Below are 27,585 nucleotides of genomic sequence, written 5' to 3'. Positions count from 1 at the left end.
CTAATCCCAACTCTTCCACTAACTAGCCTTAGCGAGGTACCTCCTTCTGAGCTTCTGTTTCCTCATATGTAGAAGGGAGATAATAGTAGCTGTCCTGCCTGCTTTATAGGATTGTGGTGAACCTCTGGTGAAATAATTGTTGAGGAAAAACTTTTGAGAATACAAAACCCCAAATGCCCTAAAACATTCTATTATTATTTTGGTCTGAATCTGGGATCTCTTCAATGTAAAGAGCTATGGGTGTGGAATCTCCTCCCACTGATGCAAATCTGCATCCAGTGGAAAATTCGGGGCCTAGAAACATTGCCCAGATTGCTAATTAGGAAGTTAAGGGATGTGCCGATGAAGTCACAGCCCCGTCTTCCCGACTCTAAGACCAGCTAGCACTCTGTCCACTGTAACAGACTGTCGTCATCATTACTTAGCTTTATATTGATATTATTATTCTTCCTCTGTCCAAATCTAATTATTTTCTGCTTCCTTAAACTGAAATTATTTTTAGCTCCAGAGTCCTGTGAGTAGGTGTATGAAGAGCTAGGAGGGTGGGTGGGGTGTGGGTGTGTGTGTTGCTGTGCTCCCAACCCATTCCCTATACTCCAGATTACCACCTTGAACCCCACTCTCCCCATTGAAAGGAAAAATCAAAATAAACCCAAGCCATTTGCCTCTGCTTAGATCCATAGACTGGCAGTGCAAATAGACCTTGGAGCTTCACTAATTTAACCCCTTCATTTTGCAGGGGAGAAAACAGATGTTTACTAAGTTTGAGTCTTGCTCAAGGTCACAGAACCACAATAGTAGAGAACAACAAAATATGCTAATAACCCTTGTATTGTCTGAAACTTTATAAAAACACTTGTCCCTTGACAGATTTGTTTTGACTTAGGACCGTATCTTAAACAAGGGGGTGTTGAGGTTTAGTAGGATGGTGCCTTGGAATGGACAGCTGTCAAGGAATAGAGCATAGAGCTCTTGTCCTGTGCCGCCTGAGAAGAGTTTTACTGTTCTTCCCATTTTTTGGGTTTCTAAATTGCCAGAGTACACATGAAGGTAATATTGTATTATCTGCCCTAGATAATCCAAAAATTATTTGGCTTTGGAAATAAAGTTCAATTGTCTCTGAATAATTGGGTTACCCATTTGGATATTTATTATTTTTAACATTAAAATAATTGTTTTTCCTTGAACACACACTCATCAGCTCTTATGGATTTAATTATTGTCTCTATGGTAATGATTCTCAAATCTACATATTCTGCTCTAACCTCTCTGCTAATGTCTCGCATCTCTTTTTAAAATTTTTTCAGGAGCTAAGTGACTTGCCCAGAGTCACATAGCTAGTAAGTGTCAGGTGTCTGAGGCTACATTTGAACTCAGGTCCTCCTGATTCCAGGGCCAGTGTTCTATCCACTGCACCATATAGCTGCCCCAGTCTCACATCTCTAATTGCTTTTTAGACATCTCAAACTGGATATCCAATAGGCTTCTTCAAACTCAGCAGATCCAAAACTGAACTCATTATCTTTTTCCCTAAATCCTCCTCACTTCAGAGTTCCCTATTGCTGTCTGTCAGGATGATGTAGGAATCATCCTGGATTCCTCACTATCTCTCACTGCCCCCAAATCCAATTTGTTGCCAAGGCCCTTCAATTTCACCTTTGCAACATCTCTCAAATATGCCTCTTCCCTCCTTTACTTCCACCTCTCTGGTTCAAGCCTTCATCATCTCATGCTTGAATTATTTTAATAGCTCCTCTCCCCACTCCAATCCCATCCTCCAGTCACCAAAATGATTTTCCTAAGGTGAAGGTCTGATCATATCACTAGCCTCTCCCCTACATCCTCCACCCAGTAAATTCCAATGGCTTCCTATCACCTCTAGGATCAAATACAAAATGCTGTCTTTGTAACCTAGCTTCCTCTGACCTATCCAGTGTTTTTACCTTATTCCCTACAACCACCTCTTTGATCCATGGACCCTGGCTTCCACAAACAAGTCTCTCCATCTCTCTCTCTCTCTCTCTCTCTCTCTCTCTCTCTCTCTCTCTCTCTCTCATTTCTCTCTCATTTCTTTCCCCCCGCCCCCCCTCCCCATTTCTCTCCTCAGCTCCACCTACGGACCTTCCTGGCTTCCTAAGTCCCAACTGAAATCCCACCTTCTACAGGAAAGCCTTTCCCAATCCTTAATTCTAGCCTTCCCTCTGTTAATTATAGCTTGCTTGGGATATATTTGTATGTTGTCTCTTCCATTCCATTGTAGCTCCTCAAAGGCTGGGACTGTCTTTTGCCTCTCCTTTTATCTCCAGTGCTTACTGCAGTCCTTCACTAGATGATGGCTGTGAGGGGTTCATTGGAAACAGGACGTGTCATCTTCGTGGGTGCTGTCACTGTCAGGCTCCTGTAGCTAGGTGTCTGTTTGTGGCCGCTGGTAGTTGTTGCTGATGATGGGGAAAGTGGATCCCATCTCCACAATACATTGATGGATTGTCCCATGGATCATTGTAGGGTTCTTCTGCATAAGCAGTAGGTCTGGGAGTTGTTTGATCTTCTCCATAAATAAAATGAGTCATGTTTTTCTCTAGTTTTCTGTTGTTAAGATGAAAGATTTAAAGAAAGGTCTCTCTTATTCTCATCTCGCTAGCTAAAATCATATATGTAAATCTCCGAATTGTGTTCTCCAAGTTTTCTTCTCAGGTAGATTTACAGATTAGACAATTTTAACCTCTTTGTAGAATGAGAAAGCTCTAGTTCCAAACTGCATGTGTTAGTCATAAGAATACAGTTATAGAATGTTAGAGGTTAAGAGAACCTAAAACTGAACCTAGTCCTAGCACTCCTTATTTTACAAAGAAGGAAACTGAGGTCCAGGGAAAGCTGATCCTGGGACCCTTGTTTCCCAGCTCTCTTTTGCTAATATGACTTCTGTGTTAGGTGCCTCTCCAGAGTGTTAAAATAATAAGCCAGTATTGAGTGAGCAAATTGAACTTGTTATCTGCTTGCCTAAAGAAAATGAATCTGTTTTTAGGTACTAGCTTTGAAATTGTTTTCTTAATTTTCATTGAAACTTTAGTATGGATTTGTTAAGTTCTATGGCATATTTGAGACTTAACCAAATTTTTATAAATATCAGTGTGGTAAAGTACAAGTAAAGACCAAGAGTCCTGATTGCTAGAGTCTAGTCCCTGCTTTGCCATTAACTAGCTTTGTAATACTAAGCAAGTTATTACTTAACCATTCATTTTCCTCATCCCTAAGAAGGACTGGATTGTCTCTAAGATATCTTTTGTCTCTGAGATTGTCTTCCGATACTATTGCTTTTTTCCTACCGATTTAAGCATTTATAGCATTCTCAATTAACATGCAAAATAGGTATTTGGATTGTGCACAATTTAAATTTTAACTATACTATTAGATTTTTATAGATAGAAAATACTACTGTAACAAAATACTGTCTGTATATTCAAAATAAAGGCAGAGGCAGATGTCTGCTGTGATAGATTCTCTCTGGAACAACCAGAGAGCCTGTGTCCAAACCCTCACAGAAAGGATTCAGTTATTTTCTGTACTACTATTCAAATTTAGTACTTCAGGAAGAATATCAAGATGGATAGTATTTATAGGTTAATCCTCTTTGTATTCTTCTTGTTCTGTCTTCACTGTAGTTTGTCATTTTGATGAACTTTGAAGGTTTTTAACTAGAATAATTAATTTTTATGGTAATATCAAGATACAGGAATGCTCTCTGCCTCAGGTCCAGAGAATGGATAGAAGTGACTTGCCCAAGATCTAACAGTTCATGGGGAAGCTGATCTTCCAACTGTTGTCTCCCAGATCTCTGTCAAGGGCTGTTTCTGCTATACTGTAGTTACTTATAAATGATACTATGACTTCTGTGTTAGATTCCACTCGATGGTGTTGCTTTTTAAGGGTGACATGCAAAATAGAAAAATACAGTGTGTATTTCTCCCCTCTTTCTTACCCTGTGTATGGATTGTGTTAATATTTCTAGGGAGTTACCATGTTGAAGTTAAGGGGAAACATCCTACTCTGTTAGGTCCTTTTGGATCAGTGGTCAAAGGTATTTGTTGGGGGAACTTAAGACTTTATGGAGAAACCAAAGCTTGTTTAGGTAAAAGATCTTAAACTTTAATTTAAAAAAATAGGAAAAATGTATAAAGATTTTTATTTCAGTAACAAATAAACAAGTTGGTCATATTATGATCTAATCTTTTGCACCCTTACAGATTCTTGTCTTCAAGATGATTTAGTTCTTAAGCATAGTAGGTAATGAGCTCAAAGACAAGGGACGATCAGTCACCAAACTCAGGTTTTTTCCTTTGAGAAGGACCACGATGTTACAGAGCTCGGGATTAGAAATCCAGGGTGCTAGGTTCTTATCTTTGGCAAGCCACTCAAGCTCTGGACCTCAAAATTCAAGCCTTTCAAACAAGAATACATGCCGCCTGCCCCTGACTTTGCCTTCCAGATTGTTGGCAGGTGCCCTCAGGCTTAGAGCTTGTCCCCACAAGCTGGGTCGTGTGAGATAATGAATTTGGAAATGCTTTGGAAAGCCAGTTGTTCCATGAATCCAAGGTGGTGTTGCTGTTCTTCTTACCAGCAGATTTTACATACATACAAGCTTGTGTGATTTTCCATTTGTATGGATGGCATCACAGATGGGTGGAAATTTTGAGAAACAGACATTTGTAACTTTCCCCAGGTTGATGGAAACTGGATGGAAACAAACGCAAGCATTAAGAATTTGAGCATACCCAATACACTGAATTCACAAATAATTTGCTGCTTTCTGAGCAATGTTTTCCTTGAGCTTTAGAGATGTTTAAGATTTATAAAGGGTACTTGGTCATTTTGTTGCCTCTCTCTCTTTGCAGCACTTCTGCCATGTCTCTTCTCTATGAATGTGTGAACACAGTGATAGCAGGTGAGGACCAGAATTCACAATTCATGCCACAGAAGAGCTCCAGGGTGCACATTCTCAAGCACAGATCAAGGTGGACTGGGAGACCCCTTAGTTTGCCTTTTAGCACCTCCTCCCCTGAAAGCCATGCTCTTGCCAAAGCAAGTGAGAACAGCTAATAGGGAAAATCTGCTTGGCCTAAGAACAAGGTCCTGTTCACAGGCAGAGCATGAGTGACCAGAATTTGTGGGCGTCATAATGAAAATTAGAGCATTCCTTCTAAGTACCTTCTAAGGTACAAGTCGGGGATTCCTGACTCTTCTGTGTCGTTTATTCTGTTACCCTTAATATTCATGGATTAGTCAAGCCCCTTAAACAAATTCACTGGCTTAGTTTCATTTTTAGGCTTAGTCTCCACTTTTGCCACTTCCTTCTATTGTTATCGTGTTAATATAAACCTCAGTACCAAAATAAAGCTGGCCTTTTGTCTTAATCTAATCTTCTAATTATACGATGATATTTGAAAGCACATCTGCCCATTGTCCACACTGTAGGCTTGGCTTAGGAGTGATCATATTCCCATTAGAGAACAATGTTATCTCTTCAAGCAGTGTATCTGTAGATGAGACCCCAGGTTGCTGAGTGGAATTCACTGAGCTTACCCAGGAAGTAGGGGGATGATGTTTCTGCCCTCAGTTGATGAGGCCTTTTTTCCCATTTGCTTTGAGGATTTGATTGTTCTACTTTGTAGAACATGTGAAAGAGAGTTAGATCATTATTATCTCTAAGAAGGAGTAAAATTGTGATTTTTAAAACCGGCCATGTTGTGGGTTTTTTTTTTTTAAGTTTTGCTTTGTATAGAAAACAGTAAACCTAGAAAATGTGGAACTGATGTGTGCACCAACCTAGGTGGGCTAGCAATTTTGGAAAATGTGGAGTTATTGTTAAAACTGGTCAATTCTAAAGAATCCACAGACTTAGAGGTAAAGACGGACAATTAATAACCTCTTAGGGACAGGCCCTGCCTCTGGATCACTGCCCTCATAATTTATAATGTGGCTTGTCCTGTTACCTGGGATTTGTTGGTTTGTATTAAGCAGATATTCATTAAATACCAGCTGTGCCCAGAGCACTGAGCTGGATGCTGGCAAGATTGAACAGTTTAGTGAAGACTGGAATCTTGCCTTCATAAAACGAATAGACTAGTAGGGAGATAAAACAGGGACAAATATTGGCTGCAGTGTTATTATAGCCACATTGTAATGCCTGCACTTTTACATGACTGACTTGAGCCATATTACTAGACTTTTTTCTTACCATAGTTAGACTAAGACTGTGAGTACCACAGTCATTTGCCATGAAGGGCAAATACAATCTTTGGGTATGTACAATGAAATCACATACCCAGTCCCTATTCCTGCTTCTATTCCCCTACCTATAAAGAGTACCCTAAAGTAGCATTTCCCATGTTGTTCCATGGAACTCTACTATTCTGTGCATTGTAAATAGGGGTAGTATGAGAACAATATAAATGACAGTAGTATTTTCCCATCTAAAATAAATATTGAATTGTTGGAATCCACTTGCTGTTATGGAAAAGCCATTAGACTGAACACGGAGAAGCTGGCTTCAAATCCTGACCCTTTCCCTCTTTTGGTGACTTTGGACAAATCAGCTAGGCCTCGGTTTCCTCATTTGTAAAACTGAAGGAGTTGGACTGATAATCTCTAATGCCCCATTTCCCCTCAAAATCCTGTGGTCTATCTATATATAAAGAATACATATGTTTTCTGCCTGAAAATGGAAGAGTGGTCCACTCTCCAGCCCCCAGCCTGCTTTGCTTTGGGCAGAAGAGCACAGGATTCCAGCCTTGGATGACCAGCCCCAACCTCATCTGCTTCAGTCTATGGGATCATTTCACCATGGGCAGGGGTGAAAACTAGCAGGAAGGGGCAAAAGGGTGAAGTAAAAGGATGAGAAATCTCTTTTATTCTCCTCCTCTCCTGCCTCCCCAAAGTTTTAGCCTCTTATTCACAAGTACTGTGAAAAGGCAAACACACAAGTATACTTTAAAAACACCACAAACTGAATTTCTTATATTTTATTCCAGACTGACCCTTTCATTTTTTTATTATAAATCTAAATTATCTGATATTCTTTGGGATGGCATTCCATACCTCTAGAATCCTTTAGCATTTACAGGTCCTATTTGCATCTTACAAAGTTAAAAATGTTTCATGGTCAGTTTGATTTAGAATGTGGTTCTATAGAGCCATGAATATTACTTTGTAGTCTAGAGAGGAAGTGAGTGAGCCGTGGGTATTTATCATAGTCGTGGACTAGCAATAGGGGGTAGGCATAGCATAACACTGATTTATAATTTTTGATTTTTCCATAAATACACTTCCACCGAAGTGCTAGTTCAATTTCTCTTAGTGCTGTAAAGATAACCCTGGACTCTTAAAGGCTGTACCAGCTGAGCAAACACTGGCAGGTTCTCTTAAAAGCCTCTCTTCCATAAGGCACCAGTGACTTAATGTCTAGCTCAATTCAGAGAGTCTCAATAGATTGTTTGAAGGGTGATGAATTTTTCAGGTCACAGCCTGAAAAGTGAATCAAACAGTCCCTACTGAGTCATAAAAAGATGATGCAGTATGTATTGATGTGGGGGGTGGGGGAGAAATCACAAGTCTTTGAAGTATGAAAATAGAGCTAATTCTTAGCTATTTGTGTGAATCAGAAGGTGCAGTGGGGTATATAGCAACACAGACTCCACAAGGTGTTTCTTTTGGGATTTTTGAAAGTGTCATAACTAAATTTTACATATTTACTTCCTTAATTATATTTGACTTACACTATTACTAAAATCACTTTGTATTTATAACATGGTGATGGGGAGCAATCTAGAAATTTCTTAAGGTACAAGGAAGTTGATTTATCTTTTAAAAATTTGCCACAAATAATTGAAAATTGATTGTGCTGAAGGGTCTCTGATACTGAGAGTTTTGCATATTGGTAGATCTGTGAAGAAGCAAACTATGAGGCTCAAATTAGATGCATTTCTGCTGTTGTTTGTATTTTTTGAGATTTAGTTCTTGGTCTGTCTGAGCCGAAAGTTTAACTGGTGCTGTTTGTTTCAGTTTTGATTTCTCTGTCTTCCGGAATGCCCAATCACAGTGCCAGCATCCAGGTATGGTTATTTCCTTCTTTGCGTCTGGGTTCTAATGAAAGAAATTGGATGGATACAGAGTAGTAGATTATCCATAGAAAGAGATGCCCTATTATCAACTTGCTCATTGTTTTCTGGTTTGTGAGCCACAATGGAGTGAACAAAATTAACTGAAGTTAAAATTAACAATCAACAGTAGGAAAGGTTTGGATTGGCTCTAAGAGCTCTTTGGCTGTTATTTACTGAAATCAGCTACCCTAGGAATTGCATGTTTGCCTGTGTCTGTAGGAACTGTTTTTCCCCCAGTGCTTATCTCTGTTGTTGTTGGGGGGGGGGGGGTTGAGGCGGGGTATAGACGTGGCTAGAGAGACTGAAGCTTTCTTTAATTGCCTGGGATGGAGAGGAAAGAAATGCTAGGGAATGTGGAGTGTTGAGAAGTGTGTAGTCACTCTTGCAGAATTTTCTGGGTTGACTACTATCTTGCTAAAAATTATAGCTGTCCAATTTTAGAAGCTATAATGAATGACTTTAACTTTTCTTGTTTCAGCTTTGTGTTCAGAAATTAAGAATATTAATAGAAGATTCAGACCAAAATTGTAAGTTACTACTGTCCTTCTTCCTCTCTAATCCTCCCTTCATGCTGCTATTTCTTTGTTTCTACCACATTTTTTTCTTTATATATAACCTTTGGGTGACCAGGTTGAGACGCTTTCCAGAATCAGGTGAGTTGTGGCTTTTTAAGATAATTCCCGGCCCATTTTATCAAAGGAATGACATCTCTTACTGAAATTTGAGGGTGGATCCAATTCATTTCTTGAATAGTAGCTTTGAAAGGAAATCCAAAGGGAGATCTATTTGGACAGAAGGTGATAAAGAAATTTCAAGGTGACATCCAACACAGAATAATATTTATGCCTTGTAGAAACATGCTTTTATTCTGAGCCTTAATGAATATGGAAAAATCATAAAAATAATTACTGGAAACACAGTTTTAATAAATTAGGTGGAACAGCAGATGGCATTCCTCGTTATTTTCCTAAGCAGTAGAAAATACCCTTCACCCACATTTGCACACATACATTTTTCCTTTTAAAAATAATCTCTCTGCTAAGGAGGTACATCTCTTTGACAGTAGTCAATGCATACACAATATTATATTAAGGACTTCTGAAAACTAGATGTAATAAATGTTCACTTTAAACCAAATATTTCTGAATAAATTATCAGAGATTAGAAACAAGGATTCTTTTCCTCCATTATGCCCTTATCTTTTCCCCCCAAGACATTACTGCAGAGAATTGATGGTCAACTTAAAACAAAGTTTGTTAAATGTCTAATGTATGCGAGATACTCTGCCAGATGGGGCAGCTAGGTGCACAGTAGAAAGAGTGCTGGGCCTGGAGTCAGGAAGAGAGTTCAAATTCAGCCTGAGACATTCACTAGCTGTGTGACCTGCTGGGCAAATCACTTCAGAGTGCCTCAGTTTCCTTATCTGTAAAATGAGCTAGAGAAGGAAGTGGCCAACCACTCCAGTATCTTTGCTAAGAAAACCCCAAAAGACGTTGCAAAGAGTCAGACATGATTGAAAATGACTAAACAGCAATAACAACTCTTGTCAGATGCTACATAGGGTATAATCTGCAAGACATGGTCCCCAGTTGAAGAGAAAAGGCATAAATATGTACAGAGTTACTAAGTGCCTAGTTAAAATAGCACAAGATAATGTGAGTACTGCCTGTTAGACTATATAGACTACTATAGTAATTATATAGTAGTTTGAAGTTTGGAAAATCAGTTGGAAATAATCAGGAAAGGTTTTCCAGATTTCTTAAACATACAGATTAAATGATTCTTAGGTTTAAAGGTTCTCTAAGATTTCATTTCCTCTATTTTCCTACAAAATTTCCAGAAGTCTTAACCTTGCTAAGTGAATGAGTAGGTAATTCTCTGTGACATGGTTCTCCTGTGATTTCATTCTTCCAGCACCATTCTACCATTTTAAATTTATCCTGTGTATAATCCCTGGAAAAGGCTTCCTTTAAGCGAACTTATGCCACTTGGGCCACTGATAACTATAAGATTATAGAATTGGAGTCAACAGCCTAGTTTATGCAACACAGTGATTTTTTCTCAACCAGAACCATATGAGACACGTCAGTATTCTTCCCTGATATCAACCTTAAAGGTTGAATGTATCCCTGCTTCTCTGAGTCATTTAAGGGTCTATTATCAATGAAGTTGTGCAGATCCTTTCTGCCTTCATTTTTACTTCTCTCAGGACCACCTCTTGGAATGACGAATTTCACAAATATTGCATTTGTTATTGATGATGTCCTTTTTATTCTCAACTTGCCTGCTCAGGGTTCAAAGGATTGTCCTATGTTCAGGGTTCAGGGCCAGAGTAATCCATGTCCTGCAGAATAGTATTGGGTGATTAAATTTGTTTGCTGTTTATAATTTTATGGATTTCATTTCTGTCCTGTTTCAGATTGTCTTTCCAAATTCGAGCGTACCAGGCTTAGAGTCAGTATAAAGCAAAAATAAATCTACCTTCTACCTAGTGCCTTGAAATACTTTAACTTACATGTAATTAGAAGAATTACAAAATATGATCTTTCTCTCCTTTGAACTCAGCATTTTGTTGGTACCTCACTTTTACACATGTTTCAAAGTACTTCCATGGGTCTGTGGCCTCATTGATGTCTGCACTCTTTGAATGGTAGTAAGCCATCTGGCCTGTGAGAATTATGTCCATGATTTCCAATAAATCCTTTGCAAGGAATCCACCCAGCAGGCCAGCAGGATGGGGGAGTATACCTCTAGGCCTCTTCACATGGGATGGGTACTTTTTCAGCTTTTGGGTGGTATCTGTTAGCCCTCGAGTTCTCTGCATAACCCGTCTGCCTCCTTTTGCAATTATGCATCTCTGTTGATATCTTTTTGTATGCCATTCATTGTTGGTGTTATGGTGCAACTTTTTTATGCCCACCAAACATCTTTCCATTGGCCTTTGAGTGGCCAATAAAGAGTAAGCATAGTGGGATCTCTTCTTGCAGTACTTAGGGGACTATGATGTCAAAGTTCAAATGGGGTGGCTTCACTGGAATTTTTGGCAAAAACTTATACAAAAAAAAAACAAATTTTACATATCTTTTTCCATTTTTTTTTCCTTCATCTCTTGTCCTCCTTCCATTTTTATCCTGAAATCTTTTTTCTGATAATTTGGCTTACTTGAGTCTTTGCCAACTTTTCCACAAGCTTGTTTTCCCTCTAGTGCAACTTGCTTTTTTTATGAGGCAGCATTACTCATCTTTTCTCCCTTTCCTCAATGAGATCCTGCACATGAGGTTGTGTTCCAAGTTACTGTTGGCCTTGGTTGCCGTATTATACTCTCTACTTGGCAAGTAGAACAAGTGCCTATCAGGTGAGGCAGTTTTCATGCTTTTTTAGTCTCCTTCTTGTGGTATTTGCATTACATTAGTTAACCTTCATAGGAAATAGTCATAGACCGTGCCAGTGTCTGTTCCTTTAGTCATTTCTTATTTTTCAGTATTGGCATATTTAAATTCTGGTTTCAGTCAGATCCCATCATCTTCCATGAATTTAAATTTAAGTTTATATTACCATTTCTATGCTGACGATGCTCAAATCTACTTGTCCTTCCCCATCCTCTCTGTCCAATCTCACATGTCCAACTGTCATTCAGACATCTCAAATTGGATGTCCAGTAGACATCTTAAACTGAACATGTCCGAACCAAACTCACTATCTTTCCCCCTAAAGCCCTAAACCCTCCCCCATACCTACCTTCCCTGTTACCATAGAGGGTAACACCATCCTCCTAGTCCCTCATGCTGGCAACCCAGGAGCTGCTTCACTGGATTCCTCACCATCTGTCAGTCCCTCTCCTCTATCTAAGCTGTTGCCAAGGCCTATTGATTTTACCTCTGCAACATCTCAAATATGCCCCCTTCTCTCCTCTTAACATTGCCATCTCTTCCAATATAATCCCTGATCACCTGGATTGTTGCAATAGCCTACTGGTGGGCCTGCCTGTCTCTAGTCTCTCCCCATTCCAGTCATCCTCTTTTCAGCCACCAAAGTGATTTTTGTAAAGCACAGGTCTGATCTGTCAGACACACACCCTCATCCCACTGGATAAACTCCCATGGCTTCCAGTTGCCTCCAGGATTAAAAACAAAACAGTTTTCTTGAAGGCTATGCCCTTCATAACCAGCTGACAATTACCTTGCTAGCATTCTTACACCTTACTTCCTTACATGTAATCTTCTATCTAATGACACTGGCCTCTTTGCTCTTCATGAATAAGGCACTCCCTCTGTTGGCTCTAGGTATTTTCTCTGGCTGTTCCCCATGCCTAGAACACTGTCTACTGACTTCTTTGACTTCCTTTAAGTCCCAGCTAAAATCTCAGCTTTGCCAGTAGGTCTTTCCCAACTCCTCTTAATTCTAGAGCCCTCACTCTATTAATTATTTATTATTAATCTTGTATATAGCTTGCTTTGTATATAGTTGTTTGTCTTTGCCATCAGATTGTAAACTCCTTGAGGGCAAGGACTGTCTTTTGTCCCCCTTTTTTTTTTTGTCCCCAGCACTTAGCACAATGCACTTAATAAATGGTCATTGAATATTGATTGACTAAATTTTCAGCCTTGGGAGTTTTTTGTGGGGAGGGATGATTTGTGGATTCTTTCTATTGGAATTTCATTTTCTGTGTTCAGAAGTTCTGGGTAGTTTTCTTCTATTATTTCCTTCATTATATTGTTAAAGTTTTTTTTGTCCTGTCCTATTTTTCTGGGACACCTAAGATCCTTAGGTTATCTGTATGCAGCCTGTCTTCAAGATTAGTATATTTTGCTTGCATTATAAGCATATTTTCTTTTATTGTTATTTTTTTCTGCTTCTCTTCTAGTTTATTCTTCATTTTTGTATATCCTCTTTCTCTCTCTCTCCCTCTCCCTTTCCTTCTTGCTCTCTCTCTGGCTCTGTCTCTTCTGTTGAGGCTTGCTATTGCGGATTCCAGTTTTTCTTTTCTTGTTATTTTTGCTGTGTAGGACATAAATTCTGCTCTCATATTTCTCATTTCTCTTTCAAACCACTCAGGAACAACATGTTGTGTGGTTCCATATTTTCAAATTCCACAGGGTCCTCTCATCTAATCTTGAATCATTTTCCCTTATTTTGCAGTAATTATTCATAGATTCCTGAACTAATTTTTCAGATCTAGAGGACATATTTCTTTCTGTTGTTGCTGTTTTTCCTGTTGGTTTATCTTTTTATATTCAAAGTCTTTGAGATTTCTTCCTAAAATCTTTGATACTTTCAGCCTTTCTTCCCCCTTATTTTCCTTATCTCACACTTCTTGACACCCCCACCCCTTACTCCCAGGTAGTAGATAGGAAGCACTTGAAAATTAGTGAGGGAGTTCATTTGTTAGAAGGGGCAGTCCAATGGAGAAGACAGGATAGAATGGAGTCATGTATGCATATGGAGGGGTTTACCTTGGTAGGTTCACCAGTTTTTGGGAGACAGGGCTCAAGGAGAAAATAGTGGTGGAAAGCATGAGTGATGTGAGATGAGGAAGCTCTCAAGCAAATGGTCTCAATTTTTCACTGAAGTAAGAGGCAAAATTCTCAGCTCAAAAGGTAGGGTGGGAAGAGCCATGGGACATTTCAGGAAGGATGGAAGATTTGGAAGAGCTGCTGCGGTAAATGGGATAGTTAATTGATTAGGGAAGTGTTAAAGGATTGCCTTGCCACAGTGAGGGCCGGTTGAGATGATATAACATAAATTTGCTTGGATTCTATGAGCTTGGTTTTGTGATTTTTTTCCAGCTTTTTTCAGCATCATATGAATAGGATCAAAAGAGGCTGGTGGTATGATAAAACCAACTCTTAGCTCCTTTGTTTGGCTTTCCTAGGAGAACTGTCAAACAGTACTTCCATTTAGCTAAAAGCTTATTCACTTATAGCAAGAATATTAATATTGATTATATTTAATTCCTTGAGCCTTAATTTGACTCAGTCATTGGAATGACATTTAGAATATCAATAGTTTATAGATGATCTAAAACTTCTGGCTCCTTTTCTTTTCTTTTTAAAGTTAATTTATATTTATTTTTAGTTTTCAACGTTCACTTCCATAAGTTTTAAATTTTCTACCTTTCTCTCCCCTCCCCTTCCCTAAGATGGAATGTAATCTGATATAGGCTCTACATATACATTCCTATTAAATATATTTTCCAATTAGTTTTATTGTATGGAAGTAGAACGAATGGGAGTGATCATGAGAAAGAAAAGCATAAAACAGAACACAACAAAAAAATAAAATAGTCCGCTTTGATCTGCATTCAGATGCCATATTTCTTTTTATGAATGCGGATGGCATTTTCCATCATGAGTCTTTGTTTTAGGTCCTTGCATTTCTGAGAAGAGCTAAGCCTGTCAAAGTCAGTCACTGCACACTGAGGCTCTGGCTCTTTTGCTGCTAGCCAGACACAATCATTGCTGGGACTAAGGGAAGCTACACAGCACTGAGGACTATTTTATACTTGGGGGGTGAGGTGAGGAGTGTCATGTCATTAAATTCACTACTTAGCGACCAGCTTAGTCGTGATGAATCTCTCCATATTTAACTAGTCTGGGCCTTGGACAGCATATACAATCTGTTTTGGATCATATTCAGAGCCTCTTCAATATGATAGAACTTTCCAGACCTTATATGGCACCAACATGGACCTCAAGAATTCAGGGTCACCTCTGCCATAGTGAAGCATTTGAGGAGGACTTTAATATAGAGTAAGGTCATGTTTGTGTTTGTGTCTTCTCTGCTATACTAAATGGTAAGCTCCTTGAGGACACAATGTCTTATCTGCTCCCCAGAGATGAGCACAGTTCCTCTTGCTTCAGTTTGCATTGAGTATTAGATATCCATTCTTTGTAAGATTAGTCATTAGTTTGCTGTTAGTTTTTCATTTTATCTTTATGTTTCTCCCTATGGTGGTACCTTGCACATTGAAAGCTACTAAATGTTTGTCGGGTGGGTTACTGCTACTTCTAATATGTACCTTGATTATAACTGTGCACAGAATTGCTGTTTCAGCTTATGAGATTCTAAAAGTTAGAGGATATGTTTTATTTTCTTTATAGTGCTTAGTACAGTTGTGCACACAAATAACAGAAATTATTTTGTGCTTTTTTTCACTAGTAAAGTATTTGGGATTGCTTGCTATGTCCAAAATCCTGAAAACTCATCCTAAGTCTGTTCAGTCCCATAAGGATCTCATTCTCCAGTGTTTGGATGACAAGGACGAATCTATTCGGCTTAGAGCATTAGATCTTCTTTATGGAATGGTATGTAGATCTTTTTCTTTCATTTTCTTGAATGCATTAACCTGTAATTTTTTTATAGCTGCCTGTTAATGTGTGGGTCCAATGTGTACTAGGTTTTTCCTGTCACACATTTCCTGTGTTCCATATATTCTCTGCTTTTGTTGTGAGTTTAATATTTTAAAGTTATTTGAAGAATGATAATTTTAAAAATTGAAATTTTCCCAAAACTTCAGGTAAACCTCTGAAGAGTTGTATCACTTTAAGGCATATTTCATTACACAGAGAAACTTTTAAATATAGCATAATACTACAAAATATATTACTTTATCCTTCTTTGCCTGTCTCCAGAATGCTGAAAAATAATAGAAAAATATTGCATTTATTTTCTGTAGTTGCTGTGTTGGTTAATTGTGCAAAACCGATTTTTTCCCTGTTTTTTTCCCCCATTTTTAAAAATCTTTATTAAAAAGGTAGCTTACTGTGTAGGGGAAGCAGAAGAGATACTCACAAATAATTTGATATAAAAACAAAAGGTGCCAATAAAAATAAGATTTTTAAATCCATAATTTAAAGATTTTCTGTCATAAATATATTTTGCTCATTAAAAATAATTGTTTTTTTAAAGCACAACACATCATAAAAGGTGGTTTCACATGGTAAATCTTCCCTATCACCTGAGTGGTCATTAAAGACAGTTTAAACTAACTCAGCCAGGGCTCTCAGGGTATCCAAATACTGAGTAGATTCTTATTGGAAATCCTAGCAGTTGATGCATTCTCTTTCCACAGGTATCAAAGAAGAACCTAATGGAGATTGTGAAGAAACTGATGATTCATGTGGACAAAGCAGAAGGGACAACTTACAGGGATGAGCTGCTGACCAAAATCATCGACATATGTAGTCAAGCCAACTACCAGTATATCACCAACTTTGAATGGTCAGTTTCCTGATTTTTCTTATTTGGACTTTTCAAAAACCTCTCGTGTCTTGTTGGAGAACTTAGACTCGGTGGTCCCCTCTGCCTCCATAGGTACATAAGCATTCTGGTAGAGCTTACCCGTTTGGAAGGAACGCGGCACGGTCACCTCATTGCTGCCCAGATGCTGGATGTCGCCATCCGAGTCAAAGCCATTCGAAAATTTGCTGTTTCCCAAATGGCCATGCTTTTGGACAATGCTCACTTGATAGCCAGTAACACCCAAAGGAATGGAATCTGTGAAGTGCTTTATGCAGCAGCTTGGATCTGTGGAGAATTCTCTGAGTAAGTCAGTTACTTAAAAGGGAAGTTGTGTTATAAGGGGAAATACTCACTTCTGGTTTCTAATCACAGCTTTGCTTGTAACTTTTGGCAAGTTTTCTTCCTCAGTCCAAGTGTACAGTTCCAAATCAGCACCTTAGGTTAAAGGGCTGTATCCCCTTTTCTCACATCTACTGCTAGTGCCCCTTCCTCTATAATCTCTCTTGGTAACTTAGCAGTTTCCAGGAGTTTGTCTCTATTCAGGGGACTCTAGTTCTGTAGATCTAGCCCTGGTCTGTCCCATGCACTTGAGTCCCATATTACCAAATGCCTGTTGGAGATTTCAGCTCTGTGTCCCATAGATACCCTAAATTCACCTTGTCTAAAACTGAACTCATTAGCTTTCCTTCTAAACCCTTCTCTCTTCCAAATTTCCGTATTTCTGTTGAAGGAACCACCATCCTTCCGGTGTTTCAGGTTTGTAATCACCACATTATCCTGTGCTTCTCCTCCTTCACAGTACAGTTCCTCCGCTGCCAGATCCTGCTTTTACTACCTTCCCTACGCCCCTTGCATCTGACGCCTTCTCTTCGCTGACACTTTAGTTCAGTTTCCCCCTCCCCCCTACACCCCATCACTTCTCACCCAGATTATTGTACCAGCTTTCTAAATTGTTCTCCCTGCCTCAAATCTCTACCCACTCTAGTCTCTCCTACACATTGCTGCCAAAGTAATTTTCCTTAAGTACAGATCTAATCATGTGACTCCCCTACCCAAATCAACTGCAGCTATTGCTTCTAGTATCAAATATAAGCTCTTCTGTTTAGCTTTTAAAGCTCTGCACAACCTGGTGTCACCCTATCTTTCTAACCTCATTGCACTTTACTCCTCCCACACTGAAGTCCAGCCAAACTGACCTTCTCTCTTTTCTTTACATATGATACTCAATCTCCTGTCCGACCTTTCTCCCTTCTCATAGAGGCTTTTTCTTTAAGACACAGCTCAGGTACCATCTTATGCATGAAGCCTTTCCTCATTCCCCCAACTGCTAGTTCCCTCTCTCCCAAACTTGGTTTTGTTTGTATTTATTAATTTTATTCTTTTTTTAGATATAGATATAAGCACATACATATATAGCATACATATATTTATATATACTTGTCCCTTCCATCCCCCTTAGAATATAAGCTCCTATTGACTCCTTGCGATGGGAAGATGACTGGTTTCTGGAAGCTAGTGCCTCATGAAGCACAAATTCTGGCTGGTAGCAGGCAGGAGAGACTTTGGTTGGGGTCCCATTCACAAAGTTTGTCATCCAAAGACTAGCCTAGCTGAGTATGGAAAGGCTCCTCATGACATGGAGACCACTATATGATTTTTCTTTTCACCTGTAGCAACTTAGAAAGATTGTCTTGGTGAAAAGAGGACCTCTGTTAATAAAAGTATGAGTCATTAAAGTGCCCAATCCTCTGCAGTTAAAGTAGCATAGATAAAGAAAACTAAATCTCTACAACAGTGGAATTTAATCACAGACTTTTTCTTTTTTCATCCTTTCAGACACCTTCAGGAGCCTCATCAGACTCTAGAAGCCATGCTGAGACCTAAAGTCACCACTTTACCTGGTCACATCCAAGCAGTATATGTGCAGAATATGGTGAAATTATATGCATCAATTTTGCAGCAGAAGGAGCAAAGTGAGGAAAAGGAAGCAGCTCAGGAGATCACCCAGCTGATGATTGACCGGCTTCCTCAGTTTGTACAGAGTGCTGATCTGGAAGTGCAAGAGAGGGTAATGGAACCAGAGATGCCTTTTATCTTTCCCTCTCTTTGCCTTTAATTTTAAATTAAAAAAAAAAAACAAATACCTTTGCATTTTCAAATATTTGCTCTTAAAAATATTTTCTGAATACCATATAATAGGTCTATAATAGCTTTTTTGCTACTCTGTTTTGCCTTCCATTTTCTGTTCATTCATTCTTACATTTGTATGTAGTTTTTTTTATTATTTAGACATGTCTTCAGTCTTCTAGTATTGCTTTCACTTTGTCTTCATTCATGTATTTCCAACTCTCTTTATATTTATCTTTATGATTTTTGTTGTCATTAGTGGATAGAGGTCCAACCTCCATGCCAGGAAGACCTGGGTCCAAGGCTTCCTCTGACACATCCTGGTTTTGTGACCCCAGCCAGGTCACTTAACCCCTCAGTGAAAACTCTGGGATTTTGGTCTGCTGAGAAGGTGCCGACCTTCATTGCTAAGAGAGAGTTTCCTCATCCAGAAGCTCCTTAAACCAGTGAAATTATGGGGCCAGTCTCTCTCTGTAATATTCAGTTTCATTGATTTGCTATCAATCTATTTATCAATTAGTGGACATTTAATTTGGTTCCTATTCCTTGCAATTACAAATAATGCTGCTATACTGACTTAGATCTACACATAAATGCATTCAACAGAGCTCCTTTTCCATGGTGATACTCTTTGGATACATTCTCAATAATGAAAGGAACTGTGGATTAGTGGATAGAAAATTAGCCTTGGTGTCAGGAGGATCAGAGTTTGATTTCCCATTTCTGCCACGTTCTGTACCCCTTGGGCACCTAATGTCTCATTGTCCCAGGCAACTTTGTCAGACTCTGAAGTTCCATGGCAATTGTAGATCTGCTTTGGTAGAGGGAATTTCCTCCTTGGGAGCATCCTGTACTGAGGAAATCACAGGTCTAGACCCCCAAGACAAAATGTTTCAAATGATAGGATTTGTCAAAGGGTGTAATTATTTTGATGACTTAGGGGAGGATAGATCACAAAATCTGGAGCTGGAAGAGCTAGTAGAGGGCATCAGTGAATAAAGTAAAGCCCAGAAAAGTTAAGCAGGCTTCACCAAGGTCACATAGACCCTGAGAAGCTATGCAAGGACCCCAGTGCAATGACTCTAAAGCCCAAGCTCTTTCCCAATAACACCATGCATTTTGTCGAACAAGATTCTACCAGTTTTCAGTATCACCATTAATGTATTAATGTAAGCCCTCTCGATGGAAGGGGAGACCAGCTGACTGAATTTTAATCATTTGCCTTTCCCCTAATTCTAATTTAGGCTTCTGATCATTTTCTGATATTTTGAAGCTCTGCACTCAAGAACTGCAATTTTCATGGGAAATTTAAAGTCTTTTTTAGTGGAAACGCTTTTGTTTAAGCATTTTTTAAACACTAGTTTTCCTTTTAATGATACATTGAATTTGTATAGGGATGCTTACCTTTTCTCTTTTTAAAAAATATTTATCCACTGAATACAGTGTTAACTTTATTGATAGTATAAATGAAACATAGGACTCTCTGCTTCTCTCCCCTACTACACAGATACCTTGGGGCAAGGACTGTATGTGGGGTATGAGATCACCAGTATAAGGTAATAGGTACAGGATGTGGTCTCTCTCTTTTGCCTGGAAATAAAAATCCTTGTCTTTCTACTTATTCCTTTGAGGCCATGTAGATCATAAAATGTACTCCCTAATTACCATAGCCATATCCAAAGTAGGAGAGTGGATATTGCTATTAAAATGACAGGGTATTTCTTAGTGTCCTTCAGTAGCCACTCAGGTCCTTGTTACATCGCTTTTTTGATGTCGTTATATTTGGCAGATTTCTTCGATCATCAGATCTAGCTCCGTGACAGATGTGATGAAAGTAGTAAGCTGTGATGGCCTTGGCAGAACCAAACCCTTCAGGCTATTGCTTGCCAAAGGGGCCATCTACTGTTTTCTGGTAGTTTGTGGTCACAAGTCCTTCCCCAGCCCTTTGTTGCCATGAATGACCTTGGCTAGGGGCCAAGCAGTTGGTAGCGCAAGAAACATTACTGATAATCTTAAGTGAAGTATCATACTTCACTTGTGGTACATTCCCTTCACAAACCTGGGGGCATCAGCAGAAAGGACAAGGTTAATGATCCTTTAGAGGAATCCCCAGCCTTTTCGGCACCGGAGAAGATCTTACTAACTCTCTTGCATCCTTGACCTCAGTGTCACCAGTTTTCCATTCTCACCCTTGGCAGTGCGGTGCCCAAGAACTTATCATGAGTAGATCCACATTGAAGCATAATAGCCACAGAGTTGAGGTCTGTTGATGGCCATAGTGTCTACTGTACCTGAGGTGCATGCAGCCCTGGGCACCTCTAATCCATGTGACCAAACCCATTGAGTCCAGTCAACCCCACCATGTCTCATGGTTGTCATTAAAGCAGAGTACATTGGAACCAAGCTTGAGGTAAGAGCTGAGTGGACACTTTTCTGAAGCAGTTTGACAACTTATCTCATTTTATCCTTAGAGCAATCTTGGCAACCAGCAGGACAAGGTTATGATAACCCCCTTATGGTCAGGTTTCAGCATAGTCTGGAAGAGTTGAATGCATACTTGGTTTGGGTTCAGAAGACCTGGGTTTAAAATCCTGCTTGGTTACTTATTCATGTCCTCAGGAAAATTAATTTCCTTCTTGAGCCCATTTCTTCATCTATAAAAACATAGATTCAACCAGATGATCTCTAAAGCTCTCTCTGATTCTAAAATCCTATGATCCTGTGATTTTCTTGATGTTGCTTAGGTCTTTTTGCTTTATGGGCTTAAAGGATCATTGATTTAGAGCTGGAAGAAATCTAAGAGGTCAATTGAGTAGTTTTATAGAGGAAACAGACTCAGAGAAGCTTGTGACTCAACCTAGGTCACTAAGATGACAGTTTTGGAATCCATGCCCAAATAGATGTCCTTTTAAAAAAAACAAAAAAACTTTGCCTAAAACATTGAGCAAAGTCCCAGGAATGAAATCTGATATTTTTCCATTGTCTTATGAGAGTGATTATTTATTTCTCTTCTCTAGCCTCTTCCAGAAAGTGAGGGAGTTTGACTGTTTCAGAGGTTCTTAACCATTTTTGTGTCATTGGACCCTTTGTCAATCTGATAAAACCTTTGGATCCCTTCTTAGAGTATTCTTAAATGCATAAATTAAAATACATAGGATTCTGAGGGAAACTAATTATGTCAAAAGAGTTATAAACAATATTTTAAAAACAAGTTCTCAGACCTGAAGTTAAGAAACCCTAAATGTTTTCTAAGGTAGCTTCTAGTTCTTTACTATGACATTCTTTGTTCTAGGGTCATCTTGTTCTGACATTCTGTATTCTAAGGTACTCCCACCTTTTAGTCTTTGTCCTGTAGTCCCTTTGAGTTATGATGTTACATGTTTCCAGCTCTGCTAATCCCTGAGATCTATGATTATTATGCCTTGTTTTTTTCCTCCTAATTTAATGTTCCCTGTGATGTCTTATTTCAACTCAGTAATCATAATCAGCAAGTATTTGCTTTTTCAGAAATACTTGTTTTAATCAGCCAAAATATGCCTTCTCATCTTCCCATTGAACCACTCCCAAATGAGAACACCAGAAAAACAAAACCTATTACTAACAAGTATAGTCAGTCAAAACAAAAGTCTGCCTTGGCTGTTTGCAAAAAATTGTGTCTCATTCTGCATTCTGAGCCCTTCACCCCTCTATCAGGAAGTGGGTAGCATGTTTCATCATTAGTCCTCTGGAATCATGATTGGTCAGTCACAATGATAAAAACACAATAATATTCCATCACATTTATATACCATAACTTGTTCATCCATTTCCTAGTCTATGGGAATCCCCTTAGATTCCCATTCTTTGTCAATTCACAAAGAGCTCTAAATATTTTTGTATATCCTTAGTTTGTTTTGCTTGGGGCAAATCCTTCCCGTCTTTTACCCTCAAATTCCCCTTCCCCCCTTCTCTCCTTTCCCTCTTATTTCCCTGTTGAATAAAATGTATTTTTGTATCCAGCTGTGTGTGTGTGTGTGTGTGTGTGTGTATTCCTTCTTTTGACTATTTCAGATGATTATGAGATAATTTCCCCCAACCTTCCTTTCTCTCCTTCCTGCCCTCTCACAATGTATTCTTCCCCTCTCTTTCCATTTTTGTCTTGATATTATAAGACATAACAGAACCATTTCCCGGCCTTACCTAATTGGACTCTATTTATGATAATTGATGATAGAGTTCTGAGAGGACATGTATATCATTTCATCATATTTAATGTAAGCAGTGTATCCTTGTTTAGGCTGTTACACCTGTTCTTTTGTGTTCACTTTTATGTTTTTCCTCACTCTCTCATTTGAACTTCAGCATTTCTACTCAGCCCTGGTCTTTTCATCAGGAATGCTTGGAAGTCCTCTGTTTCATTAAAAATTCATTTTTTCCCTTGTAGGATTATACTCAGTTTTTCTGCAGTAAGTTAATTTTTGGCTGTGAACTTATATTCTTTGCCTTTTGGGATATTGTATTCTAAACTCTTCTTTATAGTGAAGGCTACTAAAATCATGTGTGATCCTGACTGTGGCTCCTTTGTATTTGAATTAGTTCTTTCTGGCTGCTTGCAGTATTTTTTCTTTGACCTGAAAACTCTAGGTTTTGACTATGATGTTCCTGGGAGTTTTGATTTTGGGGTTTCTTTTAGGAGATGAATGGTAAATTCTATTTCTGCATTTCCTCTGGTTCTAAGAGCTCTAGGCAGTTTTGAAATATGATGTTTAGGCTGTTATTTTGGTCATGGTGTTCAGATAGTCCAGTGATTATCAAATTTTTTTCTCCTTAAAATTTTATAAATTTTTTTAAATTTTTTTCTCCAGGTCAGTTGTTTTTGCTATGATCTACCTCACATTTTCATGTATTTTTTCAGTTTTTTGACTTTTGTTTCAGTATTTCTTGTTGCTGTTCAGTGATTCTTGTTCATGAAGTCATTGGCTTCTATTTTGCTCATTCTAATTTTCAGAGAGTTTGTTGCTTAGAACAGGTTTTATACTTTTTGGGCCAAGCTGTTAATTGTCTTTCCAATTCTTTCTTCCATAGCTCTCATTTCTTTTCAGATTTTTCCCCCTTAAGAATTCTCATTTCATTATTAACATTTTTAAAAAATTCTTGCTTCATCTCTTCCAGGAATTCTAGTCCAGGATATGTTTTTCTTTGAGGATTTTTGCTTAAAGATATTTTGGAGTCATTCTCTTCTCAGTTTGTGTCTTGAGCATCCCTGCTGTCATCAGCAGTTTCCAAGAATAGCTTTTTAACCATTTTTTCCCAAACATCAGTTTGGTTTACAAAATTGTCTCTGTCTTTGGCCATTGTTGCTATGGAAGAAATTATCTGTGGGTATTGAAGAAATCTGCAACTCAGTTCAATTTGACACACATTTTTAAATCATCTACCATGTTCTAGGTTCAGTTTAACACAAATTTATTGTCTATGACTTGTAAACCACTATGTTGAGTTTTGGAGAATCCAAAGTCAGAACTAAGGAATTTCAATTCTGCTGTGAAACTGGAGTGGAGAGGGTGGGGTTGCTTAGAACAGGTACAAAGGTTAGTGGATGGAAGATAATTTGGGGAAGGGGATAGTACTTACTGAAAATGAAGACAATTAGGAAACACTCTGTAGGAGGCTGATTTGAACCTTGAATGAAGCTAAGAGGCCACAATGAGAGAGTAAGTACATTCTAGGAATACTTAGCTTCCGAGCTTAGAGGTGACACAGATTGAGTTTTAGGGAACACCAGGTAAATTAGCTTAGCTTGACTTTTATATGTAGAATATGTGAAGGGGAGCTTAGTGAAATAAACTTGGAAAGGTATGTTGGGGCCAGATTGAGGAGGTCTTTAAATGTCAAATTGAAGAGTATATATTTTATCTGAGAGGCAGCAGGGAATTTTTGAATTTAGACCAGAAGAGTAAAATATTGAGACCTGAGTTTTAGAAAGATAAGTCTGTTACCTCTGGTAGAGGCTGGGTTTTAGAGAGGCAGAGGTGGAAGCCTGGGAACTAGGGAGAGAATTATTGGAATAGCTGAGGTGAGAGATGATGAAGGTTTGAATCAAATGAAGATGAAAGGTACAGAATCTCAGAGGTGAAAAGGAAGCTCAGAGGCCATCTAATCCAGCCCATACCACCTAAGCAAGACTCCACCTTTTCTTTGAAGACTTTCAGCAACCCATTCCATTTTTGAATAGCTTTTGTCGTTAGGAAGGTTTTTCTTACATAAAGCCTTATTCTTCTCTGCACCCTCTGGGGCCAAGTGAAACAAGTCTAATTAATCCACCTTCAACAAAGCTGTGTCATGTTCCAGAGAGCCCTTCCCTGTCTTCATTGTCCTTGTTACAGTTCTGTATTTGCATTACTTAACCACATTACTACATTTCTACGTTACTACATTTCTACGTTACTACATCTTATTGTCCTATAGTTTATTAATGTCCTTCCTGGAATGTGACACCAGAACTGTACAAAAAGCTGCAGATATTGTCTGACCATGGTAGAATGCAGTGGCACCACCATTGCATTAGTCCTGGACACTGTGCTGCTATCATTGGAGCCTTAGGCTGTATTTTTTGGCTGCCTTGCAAATGCTGTTGATTTTTTTCAAACCTGTTGCCTGCTGAAGCCCTCAGGTACTTTTCAGAGAAATTGCTATCTAGACGTACTTCTCCCATCTTTTACGTGCAAAGCTGTTTTTTGATGCAGGTGTAAGACTTACTGTTTATATCCATTAAATTTTAATTTACTAGATTCAGCCCAAGGTTCTATTCTGACAAGATTTTTTAGAACCTGATTCTTTTAGAAAGTGTATTAGATGTTCCTTCTAACTTTGTGTCATTTGTGTGTGTGTGTGTGTGTATGTGTATGTATATATCATATATATACATATATATATATGGAGAGAGAGAGGGAGAGAACGAACAAAGGAGAGAAGGGAGGGAGGGAGGAAGGAAGGAAGGAATTAGTTTTATTAAGTGCTTACTATGTGCCACATATTGTGCTGAAAGCTGGGGATATAAGCCCAAGCAAATAAGACAGTCCCTGCCGTCAAGGACCTTACATTATTTTGGAGGAAGATAGCACATAAAAGGAGATAGACAGGGAGAGGAGAGGGAGTTAAGTGGTATCCTTGCTGGGCCACATATGCAACTGAGAAGGTAGAAACCTCCATAGAGGGAACAGTGGGGATGGTAGATGTGATAAGCATGCCACCTGTGACTTTTATTCAGCACAAGACCAAGCACACGTTCCTGGGAGTGCTACTGGATGCACCTTTTTAAGATGGCTTCTAAATTGTAATAACTCCTCCCTTGTTGAGTTTTTAGCTCACGTTCTACATCTTGTCCACATGAAGAGCATAAGAAGGTAAATGAGATATATAGAGCATTCATGCGATGATCTATCTTTCTAATAACTTTATCATAAAAAAAATTAGATTAGTATGGCATAACCTGTTCTTAAGGAATTTAGATTGGTGCCTTTTGATTATTTCTTTTCTAGCTGTTCAATTTAATCAAAAGTTCCTTTAATAATGTTTCAGAGTTTCACCAAAAATTAAAATCATGCTTATTAGACTACATAGTTTACAGACTTCATTCTTTTTTTTTTTTTTTTAAATTGGAACATTTACCTTTTATAGTGTTATCTCCTCTTCACCGCAGTATTTTAAAGAGCACTGATGGTAGCTCGTCAGTCATATCCTTCCGTTTTTTAATACCTTGGAATGTAGTTCATTTAAACTTGATAACTTTTACTCATGAAATGTGACTCGGTACTTTCTTACTATTCATCTTATCCTAAGTACATCAACATCCTTTTAGCCGTTTTGTTCAATTCTTTCTAGTCCAAATGATGTTCTCCTTGGCAGAGAAAATAGAAGGAAATGAAGTGTGGCTCAGCCTTCTCTCCACTATGTTATTGTTGTTACCATCTGCCTCAAACAGCCTCCGAGCCTTCCTTTGTGTTTCCCATATTTCTCAGTATAACTTAAAAAAGTCCTGAAAATCTTACTGTCTTTAGTTTCCTTTCTTAAAGGTTTTAAAACGTGTGTATAGTAGATTTTAAACTATCCTGTTTGTCTGCTTCCTTCTGACCTTCTGTTTTCTTCTGGGAGGTTCTAAATGTTCCAGTCTTTTTCTTTCCTTTTTTTCATCACTTGCTGTTGCCCACCTACCCTTGTGCCATCTCAGTTAAAAACCAAGAGAAAGAAACTTTCTAACAAGGAAGCATAGTCAAGCAAAACAAATTACACGGCATCTTCCATTGTCCCAAAGTGTGTATCTCTATATCTTATGTCTGTCACTTCTGTGTCAGGAAGTGGATTGCTTTTTTCACCTTGAGTTATGTTTAGTCATTATGTTGTTTCTATCATTACTTCTTATGTACACTAGACATAGGCTAGAATGTTAGCACTACATTATCAAACAGGTTCTTACAATTACTTAAATAAATTTACCTTTCTAGATTTCTCTGAACTCATGTCTCAGTATTTCAAAATTTCTATACTTTACATCTGAAATGCTTAGAAATCCTTTATTTTATAAAGGTCAAATTTTTTTCACTGTGTAGAATTATACTTAACTTTTCAGGGTAAATTATTCTTGATTGTAAGCCTGTCACTTTTGGAATGTTGTATTATAAGATCTCTTGACTTTTAGTAGAAGTCATCAGATCTTGTGGGATCCTGATTATGGTTCCCTGCTACTTGAACTACTTTCAGGCTGTGTGAAGTACTTTTTTTCTTAGTGTAGTAGCTCTGGATTTTGGCTGTGACATTCATGGGACTTTTCCTTTTGGGAGCTGATAAGTAGATTTTTTTCTTATCCTGCTTTCTGGTCCTATAAGATTGGGAAAGTTTTCATTTATGAATTCTTAAAATATTGTGTCCATGGTTTTTTGTTTATTTGTTTTTTAAATCATTGTTTTCAAGGAATTCAATGATTCTTAAATTATCTTTCCCTTGACCTGCTTTCCGGGTCACTTTTTTATGTCAGATATCTTAAATTTTCTTTTGTTTTTACAGTCTTTTAATTTTATGCTAA

At 38.4% G+C, this 27,585-nt stretch overlaps 1 protein-coding gene across 1 annotated transcript in view; it reads left to right on the top strand.

The window, feature by feature from the left end:
• The window catches only part of AP3D1 (adaptor related protein complex 3 subunit delta 1), a 154,149-nt gene that overhangs the window by 83,538 nt on the left and 43,026 nt on the right, over nucleotides 1-27,585 (top strand). Inside the window, exons 9-15 of the mRNA XM_036755843.1 lie at nucleotides 4,893-4,942; nucleotides 8,059-8,108; nucleotides 8,635-8,683; nucleotides 15,315-15,460; nucleotides 16,228-16,376; nucleotides 16,470-16,700; nucleotides 18,234-18,465. Coding sequence (XP_036611738.1) covers nucleotides 4,893-4,942; nucleotides 8,059-8,108; nucleotides 8,635-8,683; nucleotides 15,315-15,460; nucleotides 16,228-16,376; nucleotides 16,470-16,700; nucleotides 18,234-18,465 — 907 coding nt within the window. The remainder of the gene's footprint in view (nucleotides 1-4,892; nucleotides 4,943-8,058; nucleotides 8,109-8,634; nucleotides 8,684-15,314; nucleotides 15,461-16,227; nucleotides 16,377-16,469; nucleotides 16,701-18,233; nucleotides 18,466-27,585) is intronic.

Source organism: Trichosurus vulpecula, chromosome 1 (genome assembly GCF_011100635.1).
Source record: "Trichosurus vulpecula isolate mTriVul1 chromosome 1, mTriVul1.pri, whole genome shotgun sequence".
Lineage (NCBI taxonomy): Eukaryota > Metazoa > Chordata > Mammalia > Diprotodontia > Phalangeridae > Trichosurus > Trichosurus vulpecula.
This window is presented reverse-complemented; position numbering and strand designations above follow the sequence as displayed.